Raw genomic sequence first — 14,249 nt, 5'->3', positions numbered from 1 at the left:
AAATCGTAAGGGTGAGTAGTAAATTTCATCATGTTTTCATTAATTACTATAAAGCACTACTATTTAATAAAGGTCTGGAGTCGATCTGATGATGGAGAAGAAAGATAGTCGAGGGAACTCTTTAACAATTTATAGCAATTACCCGCTGTTGAACTTAATTCGTTTCTATTGATGAGAAATTTGCACCTATATGAGTTACAATTGCCATTACAGTCTGATAATGGAGACAAAACTTAGTCGAGGGAACTCTTTAACGATTTATAGCAATTACCAGCTGTTTGACCTTAATTCGTTTCTATTGATGAGAACTTTGCATATATATGAGTTATAAGTGCCATTTCAGTCTGATGATGGAGACGAAAGATAGTCGAGGGTACTCTTCAACGACTTATAGCAATTACCTGCTGTTTGAACTTAATTTGTTTCTATTGATGAGAACTTTGCACCTATATGAGTTACAAGTGCCATTAAAGTCTGATGATGGAGACGAAAGATAGGAACTTTTCAACGATTTATAGCAATTACATGCTGTGTGATCGTCTGTGTCGCAGGACCAGGTTTGATGATGGAGCCCATAAACACTCGAGGGAATTTCTCAACAATTTACAGCAGTTACCTTTTGATGTTTGACGACCGCTTTGATATAATGGTGCATGTGCCGTGTCGGCGGCGCCTAAAAACCGACGGTCGCGGGTTTTATTCCAGCTCGGAGTGGATATTTATGTTTATTCAGATATTTATTTTCGGTCTAGTTGTTAATCCTTGTGGTTCCCCCAACCTAGCCTCGGAGAACACGCTAGGCTGTCAATCCCGGTTGTTATTACGTACACCTGATAGCGAACTTTACTCATAGTATGTCGACGCGTTAGCGCAGCGGTCACAGCACCGGCTGTTGCGCTGGCGTTAGTGGGTTCAATCCCCGCGCACGACAGACTTTTGTATTGGCCATATAGATATTTGTCATGATCTGGGTGTTTGTGCTTGTGTATGTTTCCGAACCCCCGACATAAGAGAAAAAGCATCCTTATTAGGTCTACCCATCACTAAAAATTGTAAAATAAAATAATTTTTAACAAAAAAAAACCGACTTCAAAAAGGAAACTAAAAAGTGAAAAATAAATTTAATTAGTACAAAGTAATTCGTATTTTGATTTAGTTAATCAGAAATGATTAAATAAATATTTTATAATTTTGAAGTTGGTGCCAAGTAAATACTACAACAACCTGGCTACAAAAACAAATACAAACAACACACACACAACAAACAAGTACAAAAAATATTATTAGATATGTCAAAACAATAACAGAATAATAACAATATTCAACCTAATAGTCAATGAAACAAATTATGAAAGAAAACTGAATACAACTTATGAGTAGATACTAGAGTAGTTATTGTTTTACTTGGCACCGACTTCAAAATTATAAAATATTTATTTAATCATTTCTGATTAACTAAATCAAAATACGAATTACTTTGTACTAATTAAATTTATTTTTCACTTTTTAGTTTCCTTTTTGAAGTCGGTTTTTTTTGTTAAAAATTATTTTATTATAATTCAAAATCAGATACAATTTTAAGTTATATAATTATAGTTTTAACATTATAATAATATAAACATAACATATTTTACGTAAACAATCTATACAAATAAATAAAATTGGAGTGTCCTTTTTTATATTAAAATACTGCTTTTTACTAAATGCATACGGATGTATACACAGTCCATACATCATTACAGCCTATACAGTCCACTGCTGGACATAGGCCTCCACAAGTTTACGCCAAAAATAACGTGAACTCATGTGTTTTGCCCATAGTCACCACGCTGGGCAGGCGGATTGGTGACTCGGTCGACTGAAGTCGATGCTAAGTAAAAAAATAACTACTCTAGTATCTACTCGTAAGTTGTATTCAGTTTTTTTTCATAATTTGTTTCATTGACTATAAATTAGTTTGAATACTGTTATTGTTTTGATATATCTAATAATATTTTTTGTACTTGTTTGTTGTGTGTGTGTTGTTTGTATTTGTTATTATAGTCAGGTTGGGGACGATGGTTCACTTGTAAAAAATGTATGAAGAAATTTGAGAGCGTTTCTTATTTTTCTCATAAATGGAAATATTATTTATTTTTATATAAAATATCTAGTGCTACGTATAGAGGACTAAATAAGCAACAATTTCTTAGTGTAGTTATTTTTCTTTGTGCAGTGTATTTAGCTATAATGGTTCCTATTCAGACCCGTCTTTTTTTAATTTTTTGCGATTTCTGTGATGGTTAAATTGTATTTGTGTGAAAAGTTTGTATGGGGCTATAGAATTTTTATGGTGTCACTCGGAGATGAATATATTATCTTTCATTTGAAACCTAGATATCCTCTCAGGGTGACTCCTAATTAATTTAAATGGTACGTGAAAAACACTGATATTTGTGGAAAAATGTGATAGCGTCCTTAATGGAATTGTTTGTTGTTCAACGTGTTTTAATTTTCTTTACAATTATCAGATTGATCTGTACTTTTACAGAAATTCCACAGGTTATTGGATTTCCTTTTTTAAAATACATAGGAACCTGCTAACTGGTCTCATGAACAATGAGCATGGGTTTTGTTTACGGAAGAGTGCAGGATCACTTTAAGTGCATCTGATGGTCGACAACGTGTGTGGAGAAGGAAAGGTGAACGATATCTGACGATTACTACCACTTTGACAGTGAGTTTTGGTGGAGGCTTTATAATATAATGGTATATGGTGGCGTTAGTTCTGATGTACGTACAGAATTGGGTAAAGCTTTAGATTAAGAACCATCGAATTTTGGGAGGGAAGGGGGGAGGGAGAATGGTGGGCGCTACCCCCGGTACCACTGCCACCCTTTGGAACCCCAGGGTTATGGAGATATCCATGATTCAAGTTTTGAGTGCGTAAAACCGATCTCGACTGCAAGATGAACAAGAGATACAACTTACGTTACTCATGCTCCGTTCCGTAGTTATTTTATGGATTAACGGAGATATACAGTGGCAACACTGTGAGTGGAGTTGAAGCTGCTGAAGCATTTGCTCACTTCTTCTCCAGTGTATTTTTAACTGAACTGCCTAAACTTGATACGACAAATATAATGAATCAGAATGAGCTGTTCTCGGGTAGGTACATTGGCATAAATGAAATCACGCCTGAGGATGTGGCATCGGGACTCAGGGCTCTAAAATCAAGTACGTCCGTGGGTCCTGATAGTGTTCCTCCATGGTTCTTAAAACAGGGTAAGGATTTTCTGACTGAACCTCTATACCATATATTCAATGTCGCATTAAGAACTGGGCATTACCCCTCGCGATGGAAACTGACTAGAGTGGCACCTATTCCAAAGAGTTCCAACAAAGCTAGTGTCGAAGAATATCGCCCGATAGCTATACTATCAACCGTTGCGAAACTTTTCGAACATGTTCTTCACGCTAAGATTTACAAGCAGGTGGAACCGTTTCTATGTAATGAGCAGCATGGATTTAGAAGGAGACGATCAGTCAACACCAACCTGTTAACCATTGTTGACTATATTTCTAAGACACTTGACCATGGAGGCCAAGTGGATGTCTTATATTTTGACTTTCGGAGAGCTGTTGATAGAGTAAATAATGACGTACTGCTGGAGAAGCTAAGCGATGTGGGCTTAACACCTGGACTCCTCAAGTTTATCGCTGACTACCTGCGTGATCGTCAGCAGTATGTCAGGCTCGGCATTTACGAGTCGCAGCCCTATCACACGCGTTCCGGAGTCAGTCAAGGATCAATACTCGGTCCTCTTCTGTTCATATTAATGATCAACGACATCCCCACAGTCATCAAACATGCGAAATGCCTCCTTTACGCTGATGATCTGAAGCTTTTCATGGAGATTAGAACAGAGGAGGACTGTTTATTGCTTCAGCGTGATATTGACTCAGTTTTTCAATGGAGTGTGGACAACAGGATGATGTTTAACCCCTTGAAGTGTTCGGCTATGACCTTCTCACGAGTGCGGCGCCCAATCAAATTTGATTATAAACTTGACAAGGACACCATAGCGAGACTGGATACGGCGAAGGATTTGGGTGTGACATTCGACTCAAGGCTCACATTTCATGACCATATCACTGCGGTAGCTAAGGAGTCATTTCGACGCCTTGGCTTTGTTCTACGGAATGCAAAGGAGTTCAAAAACACGACAGTGATCAAAATAATTTTTGGAGCCTTGGTCCGAGCCAAACTTGAGGCGAGTGCTTGTGTATGGAATCCACATGAGACTAAATACGCGCTTATGTTGGAAAAAGTTCAAAAAGCCTTCCTAAGATATCTTTACAAGCGTATGTTTGGGTACTACCCTAACATGTACCCGACAAAATTTCTTCTTGGTATGCTGGGATATAATTCCTTAGAAGTAAGAAGATTGAGAGACCAATTGGCAATAATGTGCAAAATATTGAGAGGTTTGGTTGATGCCCCAGATTTACACGAGGAGCTATGTAGACTTTTTGCGCCTAACAAGTACCTTCGAAACAGAAAGCACTCGTTGTTTGCTGTTCCGATGTGTCGCACAGTGGCTCGTTCGAGGTCGCCCATTCCGCGGTCACTAACCGCGTTCAATGCTCTCCTGGACGCTGATCCGCACTGTGACCTATTTGCTGATGGATGGAAGATGATTTTGTCGGAGTGCCTGAGGTACTGTGAAGTGAATGCGTGATTTGTGTGTGTCTTAAAATATAAGTGAATGAGATTGTATGTGAATTATTATTTTACTTTTTTTTTTTTTCTTATTCCATCTATATAAACTGACATGGAATTTATCTTTTTATTGCTTTTTATTATTTGTTTAATTTTGACTGAATCTGAATTCTACTATTATTATTTATTTTATTTTTTCTGTTTTTTCTTTGGTTTGTTTTTATGCTTATTATTATGATCAATTTATTAATCTAACTTGTTATTGTACGTTATTTTTTTATTTTTATTTTTTTTGGAATGTTAATTAATGTGACTTATTTGAAATGTTAATTAGTGTAAGTGGTAAATCCGTACTGATTAATAAATAAATAAATAAAAAAAAAAAAAAAATAAATGGAAAAAAAATCTGCAAAAATATCAACAAAAAAATAATCCACATATTATCATTATCTTTTTATACAGTTTTAAGGTAGAGGATATTGAAAAATAGGACTTTAAAGTATACATTTCGATTTTTTTACCCACGGAGGTTGTTGATGAAAAGGTTAATTAATTAATTTTTAATTTTGTACACACAACATAAATCAAAATTCTGATCCATTATCTCAGTACAAAAAAGGTTACTCTATTATATTTCAAAAATATAAATTTCATTATTGCATGCAATACTGCGATTAACGACATATAAATATTACATTTTCACGGATTGTTACAGATTTTTTTGAAATGGCTCTTAAGGAGCGCGGCAAGCTGTCACGTTTTGTTTTACTCGTAGCTTAATACAGCAGTGTTGTCAGCTCCGTGGAGTCAGGATTATGTGGGCACCGCTGTATTTAGACACACCGTACTGCTTGCCGTTTACGACCACGATTATTTTCAGCTTCTCAATATCATCTCTAATTTTTTTCTTCTCTATATTATTATCTCTATAATTTCAATGTCAGCCTTCGGCGCAATTTCTATCTCGGTCGTCCGTACGTTTTCCGAGTTCTTGTACACTGTAATGAAAATAAGCATGGGTGCCTTGGTGGTCGTCCATAAAACAACTGAGGTAGGGCATAGCAGGAAATTTCCTGCTCAAACAATGGAGTAACTCAACTGGGGTAGTACCTCAATTTTACAGAAAATCATAGCTAAATAATACTGCTTTCAAGTAGTGTTGTGTTCCGTTGGTGAGTAACGTGACCAGAGCTCCTGGGAAGAATTGGGGATTCTGGTGTTGAGCCATAAGCCACGGTAATCACAATCAGGTGAACCGTACGCTTGTTTGCCGACCTAAGTACATAAAAAAAATTCTCAAGGGTACTTTTATTGCTGTGACGTAATATTTGGTAGGGGATCGCTGATAGTGTGACGTAGCGTGAAAAAGGTGGGGAAAAAGTGGTTCATAAGGATAAAATTTGGCGTGACGTATTTTATTCATAGACCCTCGTACATTTATCATTTGAACAAACTGTCGAAAAATAGGTAATTAAAAAAAAAAACAAAAACAAAAAAGAAACGGATATTGAAAAAAAAGAATAGATATGCATATTTATATCTATACTAATATTATAAAGAGGTAAACTTTATAACATTGTTTGTACTTAGGGGGTAATATTCGCATATACTGATCCGATCATGAAAATTCTTTCACTAACAGAAAGCTACACTATTCAGGAGTGCTATAGGCTATATTTTATTGTAATTGAACAAAAAAAATCAGTAAATAAGAAAAAGATTAAAATATAATATCAAAATGGTAAATAAACTAGCGCCATATATCGCTGTTAGAAAACAATTTATTAGGCTTTCGAGGTTATTAATTTAGTCTTATTTTAGTCTATCGACGACATTTTTTCAATTTTTGATAGATGGCGTTGGAGCAACATATTATTTATTTTAGTGCTATAAAATTTGTTCTTTAAAGTATGTTATTTGGTTCGGTTATTTAAAATAATAAATACACGGGAGCAACATATTATTTAAGTGCTATAAAATTTGTTGTGTAAAGTATGATTGGTTCTGTAATTTAAAATAATAAATACAAGATATTATTACGATTTTGTTCATCACTGTACGCGCCCGTTGCCTTAACTCGTAACCCGCTGTTGCGCGGAGGGACAATTGGAAACTGCGCATCATGTACCGCGCATCGCATGACCGTTTTATTGTTTTTTTATTTCTATACGATAGGGTGCCGCGCGGCTCACTCGCGCGGTCGGCTTCCTACGTAGCAGACGTCGACGAAATTGAAACCCAACATAATTGCATCACAAAGATAATAATTAACGCCTAGCGAAGTGGGCACGGGTCGGCTAGTGTTGTATATACAGATTATGTAAGTTGTATCCAAATCGAGTTCAGCCTAAGAAAACTAGATTCTCGAAAATGTCATACTGAATAATTTAGTTTATACGTCGTCGCTACGATTTTTCCAAGGGATATAAAATTAAAAACGTAGAGTTTGTAAACAAACATTATATTTGTTGACGTACAAAACAGTATTGGTCCTTCGAGCCCGATGTAGAGACGCACATCGGATCACTATCACTCGTAGCGCGCCCCGTGGTCGTACACCGGCACCGCGTGCGCGACGGGCTGGTGTGTCGCGAGCGCGTCGTGTGTCGCGTGCGTGTCGTGCGTCTCGCGCGTGTCGTGTGTCGCGTGCGCGTCGTGTGTCGCGTGCGCGTCGTGTGTCGCGTGCACGTCGCGTGTCGCGTGCGCGCCGTGCGTCGCTTGTGCGGCGTGCAGTCGCCTGCAGTGGTGCCGCAGCGCGCGGCGCTGGCGGAAGGCGGACCCGCACGTGTCGCAGGCGTGCGGCTTGCAGTCGGAGTGCGTGAGCGCGTGCGCGGCGAGCTCGTGCCGCTGGCGGAAGGCCTTTCCGCAGGCGGAGCAGGCGTGCGGCCGCTCGCCCGAGTGCCGCAGGCGGTGGCGCGCCAGCCCACTCCGCAGGCGGAAGCGCGCCCCGCACTCCGCGCACGCGTGCGGCAGCTGCGCCCCGTGCGTCTTGAGGTGCACGTGCAGCGAGCCGCTCTGCGTGAAGCGTTTGCCGCACTGCGCACACACGTAGGGCCGCTCGCCCGTGTGGATGCGGACGTGTTGCTTGAGGTTCTGCGAGTTGGCGAAGTTCTTTGTACACACGGCGCAGATGTAGCGCCGTTGCCGCTCGTGCGTCTCCGTGAGGTGTCGCTGCAGACCGTTTGGCGCACGGAACTGTTTGCCGCAGATGTGGCACACGCAGGGTCTCTCGCCCGTGTGAATGCGCTTGTGGTAGATGTAGGTATGTGTCGAGCTGAGGTTCTTGCCGCAGGTTCGACATGTAAAATATACTTTTCCGTTTACTTTCGTCTGCACTTGACTCAGTTCGAGTCGAGTCTCCTCGTCCATTTTGTCCTTTCTCATGTTGCTTTGTGTCAAATCGTCGAAACTATTTAAATCACCCGTACCCGTGTCCTCGTTTTCGGACACGCTAGAATCGGAGAAATCCGAATATTGACAGCGATCGTGTTCCTCCATGAAGTGATTTCGGAAGTTTTTAAGCGCTCTGTAGAAATTTTGAAATACATCCAATTTTTTTGTCGCTATATTCGCAAGAGGTTGGTCGTCATCATCATCTGAGGCGAGTCCATCGATCTCTTCGAAATCATGACTATCGTATTCATGTATCCTCTGCTCGCAATAACTCCGCTCCCAGTGGGGCGTCCATCTGCAACAAACACAACCCCAGTTATTCACTTCCTCTTGTCGTGAGTTTTTAAATGGCAGTTGAGGTGGCTTCTCTTCCTGAACTTCTTCGGGCACAGGTGACACTCGTATTTTCGTATGTTTAGATGCATTTGTATGTGCCATTTGAGTGTGTTCTGTGCTCGGTACGACTTGTTGCAATACTGGCAAGTAAACGGTTTGAAGCCAGTGTGGATGCGCGCGTGGTTGTCCCTGGCCATGCGGGTCGGGAAGCCCTCACCACACATGAAGCATATGAACGGTAAGCAACCTTCGTGGAACACCTTTTGATGATGAGCCAGGCTGCTTCGACTCTTGTACGTCTTATTACACTTATCACACACAAACTTGCAGTTCGTTACATTGGTGTGACTCTCCATATGTTTCAGCATGTTGTATTTATTGGAGAAGGTTTTGTTACACTCGGGGCACACGGCGGGAATGAACTTCTGGCACTTCGGATTCGGCTCCACTTTTTTCTTCTGGTATTCGACACCTGAATGTTTTTCGTTTATGTGTATCTCCAATGCCTGAGCGTTTTCTTCGACAGACCCACATGTTTTGCAGATTAACTCGGTCTCTATGGTTTTATTTACATGTTTCTCTTGCAAATGTAAAACGAAAGATTTTTTGTCAGAGTATAGACTATTGCAACACAAGACCCCGTCGTCGATGCTCACTTCTACATGTTTGTTCAGATGACATATGAGGCGAGTTGGTGATGAAAACACACTCTCACAACACGGGCAATAATAATTAGGAATATCTGCAACATGTTTCTCTGACTCCGCATCTGATACTTCATCGTTATTCAGGACTTCTTCAAATGTAATGTTTTCTTTTACAAATGTCTCGATAGCTGACTTGTCACAAAGCTCTTTATTATGAGAGGCTATCAAATGATCATACAAACATTCTGCAGATGTCGATACCGGGTTCTCGGGGCACATTTGACAAACATACATTAAATCTGAATTGTCTTCGTCGACATTCAGAATCTTGAAGTAATCATTTAAAACTTCTTTCAATATTAAGATTAAATAATTAGTTGATAACCTGAAATTTCATATGAAGGCTTGTAAATATAAACTAAATAATAGATTAAGAAGGTATTTGTACACACACCTCATTTGAGCATCATCATTTTTAGTAGAATTTTCACCATTTGGTTTGCAGATCTGTAAGATAAAAAAAGACAAATAAAACACTTGTACGTATTATAAAGGAAATGATTTTAATTTATTTGTGAATCAGTTAAGATGCAAGACCTGGATTGTCAAAAAACAAATCTAATCACTTCTAATTGAACATTAGTAACGACTCTTCATTCATTACATGTTATTTTTTTAAATTTAATTTGTGAATTATTAACCACAAATTTAGCAAGTTAAATACACTAAATCTGCAACTTACGGATTCTTTACTGTGTTGAAGCTTCGAAGCCAGCAACTTGTCTGCCTTTATGCAGCACTGCACCAGACTGTGCCAATTCAACACTGCAGTTGCACACGACTGGCAAACACCCAGAGGTAATTTGTCATGGAGGTCCACCTAGTATTATAATGGTATTTAAAATTAATATAATCATAATATTTATTAAATTGTTATGAACATAACTGGGAATCCTAGTTATGTCCATAACAATTTATTGGCGTACCCAGCTTCTGGCCTAGGGGGAGACAAGTCAGATTTTTTAGACCGGATCGCCCTTGCTTGTTTTGTCATAAACACTGCATAAAGACACCTACATGAAACAAGGTATATATGTAAGTAGTCAATGTAAATTTAAATATGCATTATTTACTTTAATTTTTTTATTTCGTCATAATATATTGAAGAACATACAACTTCCAGGGGGAAGGAGTTGCCCTCCCTTAAGCCACCCCCCCTCTGGTTACGCCTATGACTGGGATGTTACGTATTAAGTTTTAATTCTACTAGATGATTAAAATGTAGGTTTTTCCATTTGGATGTTGCTGTTTTACTCATTAAATTACCCAATATAATCATTCTTAGTAGATAGTCTACTTGACATCTTTTTAATATTTAACAATTGCATTTGAGAAAAAAAAAAGTTTATTTCATTTCAGACACTAGAGTATAATTATTTAATATATGTATATGTATAGAGTATAACTATAATTAAATTTAGTGATAAAAAGTAAGAATTATTTTTGTATAAAAAAGTTTATAGCTACTTTGAATCAACCTTTATCTATAGGATGGATGGAGAATAATTATAAATAATAAATATTTTTTTTAATAACAAAAATATAATTTTTTAATAAGGAAATAAAAATTCAAGTCGTTTCATAATGTAGATAAAAATTAAAACATTGGTCTCACCACAATGGGCAGATATTTGTTTATTTTTTGTACTAAGTTATTGTGTGATGCTTCTTCACCAAATAAATGTATGAGAGCAATATTGTTTTTGCCACAAACGCGACATAGCTTCGAGTTGTCTCCATCATCTGAAATATTCAATTAAAAACAAATTTTCAAATTTCAAAAAAAAAACAAGTTCAATTAAAATAGTATTTTTAGTGAGAATAAATAATAGAAACTTCAATTTTCGTTTTAAAGAAAACTTTTATTCTGAAACTAAGATAGACACAACAAATAAAGCAAACTGTTTATCATAAATTTAGTTTCTTTTTTTAATTAGAACTGGTCAAATACCAATTTATATGCAATTTATTTAGACAACTGCAGTCTTGGTTAAGTGTAATAAAAAAAAAAGAGATATTATCAATTAAAAAATAATAATTTAATTTTAAATTTGTACTTGCCACTTTGGTATGACGATTCGACGCTGTACCGTGTAAGATTAATCTTTGGTTGCGTGTATAAAGCCATGTTTAAATCGGAGATTAATTTGCTTGAATTACCAAATTATATATAAATGTATGTTTCTAATTAAAAATGAGAATACATTACAATTGATGAAAAATAAACCCCTTAAATGCCTATTTTGTTTGTTTTATTATTATGATTATTATGACTTTTATGTTTGACAGAGGTGAGAGCCGAAAGCAGGGGGGAGACACTTTCCTATAATAAGATGATTAACAAAGATAAAACTGCCATCTGTTTTATGGGGTAACAAACTTTTCGGCAAACAGTGTATATAAGCCTCAACAGGTGGCACTATAATTCAGAATTCAATTAAGTATTCCCATACCAAAAATTTACTACCATTTAGGTACAACTTCATGGTTCTAAAGTTTAAAAAAAAACTTATTAGGTATTTTTCAATTCAATATTAGACAAAAAAACATTATATTTTTGTATAATTAGTCAAAAATTAAGATAATTTTACCACAATGTTCGTCTTGTTTATTTTGTCCTCTGAGTTTTAAGTAAGTAGTATTTATCAATAAAAAAGTCAAAGCTGGCAGCCCTAACTGAACGTTATACTGGCTTTTTTCAAATCAGTTGCTTTATAAAATTTTGAATTATTAAAATTTTGTGATTCAGTTTTGCCTTTGTATATAATTTATTTTGCCATTTAATTTTCGTTTTGCGTTGAGTTGAGTTGTTTCTCCTCCGTATTGCCGAAAGTTATTGTTATTTGCGCTTCATTTTCCTTCTACGTTGAGTTGAGTTTCGTCTCCTCCGTATTTACTGAAAGTTTAGTGCTTCAATTTGAGATAGGACTCTAGAATTGCGAGAAAGACGATTGTTTTATTGTGATAAAGTTTGCGAAGGACGCTGATTCGTGTTAGATACTAAGTGTGCCTGAAATTGCAAGAATGCCGTGCTCCTGCGCTTTTGGGTGCAAACCTTTAGCCGGTAAGCTTTCATTAAATTGATTAAAATAGGTACTAAATTCTTACGAAATACTTATAATACATATCTGTAAATTATATACGAACTATTTATAAGCTTAAAACTATAAGCTTTGACTATATTAGTCATCTGAATGTTATAACATCTTTTCTAAGCCCTCAGTTTACTCAAAATTTTGTAAACTTAAGTTAGAAGGAAAGGAGAAAGTAATAAATAAATAAATTGATAAATTACATGACACCAGTTACCTGTGTCCAAAAACAGGAAATTGGATTTAGTATTCCTTATATGTTATATAGGACATGATCGACTGCCTGACCATAGCAGATGTCTCTTCGTCAAATACAATTCAATGGATAAACTTCAAACACATTTAAAATTCATCACACACATTTTTTTTTCAGGTGTTCCAATGCACAGATTCCCCAGTCAAGAAAAGTTTCCTGAGCGCTTTAAGACTTGGGTTACTCTCTGCGGGGGAAAACTTGAAACATCTGCTGACTATAATATTTATAAGGAGAAAAGAGTTTGTGATAGGCATTTTGTCGAAAAAGATCATAATCGTAACAAAAGACTCAATGCTTTAGCAGTTCCTTCACTTTATTTGGCAGGTAAGAACTATTATTTGTTTAATTTTTTTTATCTATATTTATTATGATACTGTACTAGCTAACTCACCTAGGGTTTCAGTGAGGTAAATAACTACTAAACAAATGTGTGATTCACATACTACCAATTTTAAATGCATGCTGGCTGATCATTTCAAGATCCTTTATAGTTTTGATCGGAGGTGATTTCCGGTGGGCCTTAAGTGGTTGATGAACTTGTTATTGGGATAGGTTATTTGCTTATCTGTCCTGCTTTTTTTTACTTAAAGTACCTTTTTTGTTTTTGTTTAGGTTTAATTAAAAAAAAAAAAAACAATACACATACATTATATATAATAATTTTAATATTACTTTAGAGTAATATGTTACAAAATATATATCAAAATTCACAAGCAGGCCAAGTATTAAAAGTACATGACACACTACTCAGAACCTAAGGCTTCATCTTTCAGAAAATAAGTTATGTCTTAAGGCCCTGGGATCTTGGTCTATTATATTGCAATTACAGCTTTACATCAATACTGATGCTTGGAAGAGTAAGGGATGAGATGGCATAGCTACTCATAAACTTTAGGATAATTATGACAACATATAATAAACATGATATACGAAACTTAAAGACAGGAATGTAAAAAAAATGTTTTAATTGTTTTTATTTCTCTACTTACAGAAATTCCATTGTTTCAAGCACTTGAGCCTGATATGGAAAACGTTGCAAGATCATCGCAAATCAATAAATCAGGTAAAGGATACAACTTACTATCCATTAAAAAGCAACAAAATTGTTTTCTCTTGATTTATTTAGGTATAATTTAATTTGCATAGATTATTACCTCTTCAGGTCAATGAAAATGGTCTTTACATATTATTACATTATGTATTTCATTTTCTATTTTAATTGTGTAGTATGATTTTTATAAATAATTTCATTGGTAGCTGGAAGATTGGATTCATTTTTTTTTTCTCCAATCATCATTAAAAATATACACTACATATTATGCATAACCTAAAATTATTTGAATTTCAGGGAAAACTTCTAGCACTGCAGACACAGTTTTGTCTCATGTAATGGAAGAACACAATTACTTTGCTGCTAGAAGGGAAAGACAACCAGCTTTTAAAAAACGTAGGTGTAATTTCTCTACTATATATCTTGGACAAATTACTCCTGACCCTCTTTACAGTTTTCAAGTGATTTAATGTAATTATTATTTGTAGGTTCCAAGAAAACACTGGGGTTCAACTGCGCTCCAGTCAGTAATATGCGTACTGAAATGAAGCAGCTACGTAGTGAAATTTGTCGTTTGAAGAGGAATGGAAGTTTCATTTCAAGATTGAACAATGCACAAAAAGTGTCTGAAAGTGTGGCATTTCAACAAGCTTTAAATAATCTGTCAAAGCCGTCGCAGTTATTTTTAAACATGCAATTGCAAAATGTAAAA

At 36.3% G+C, this 14,249-nt stretch overlaps 1 protein-coding gene across 1 annotated transcript; it reads right to left on the bottom strand.

Annotated features, from left to right (window-relative positions):
- Positions 1–7,144: 7,144 nt before the first annotated feature.
- Positions 7,145–11,266, bottom strand: LOC123662420 (zinc finger protein 569-like). The gene is made up of 6 exons (XM_045597262.1): positions 11,200–11,266; positions 10,754–10,881; positions 9,821–9,958; positions 9,533–9,585; positions 8,558–9,463; positions 7,145–8,390 (listed from the first exon to the last, which is right to left on the bottom strand). Exons 1-6 carry the CDS (start codon positions 11,264–11,266, stop codon positions 7,232–7,234), a joined length of 2,451 nt encoding a protein of 816 aa, XP_045453218.1. The 3' UTR covers positions 7,145–7,231.
- Positions 11,267–14,249: the final 2,983 nt, after the last annotated feature.

This window comes from Melitaea cinxia, chromosome 18 (assembly GCF_905220565.1).
Source record: "Melitaea cinxia chromosome 18, ilMelCinx1.1, whole genome shotgun sequence".
NCBI classification, from domain to species: Eukaryota; Metazoa; Arthropoda; class Insecta; order Lepidoptera; family Nymphalidae; genus Melitaea; species Melitaea cinxia.
The sequence above is the reverse complement of the archived record's forward strand: the minus strand, read 5'-3'. Positions and strand labels throughout refer to the sequence as shown.

Excerpts from the sequence above, each read along its gene's own strand:
- LOC123662420 (XM_045597262.1), bottom strand. The coding sequence starts at position 11,266 with ATGGCTTTATACACGCAACCAAAGATTAATCTTACACGGTACAGCGTC. Across the intron at positions 9,586-9,820 it reads TTCAACACAGTAAAGAATCC|ATCTGCAAACCAAATGGTGA; the intron begins GTAAGTTGCAGA and ends TTTATCTTACAG. Across the intron at positions 9,464-9,532 it reads AATGATGATGCTCAAATGAG|GTTATCAACTAATTATTTAA; the intron begins GTGTGTGTACAA and ends ATGAAATTTCAG.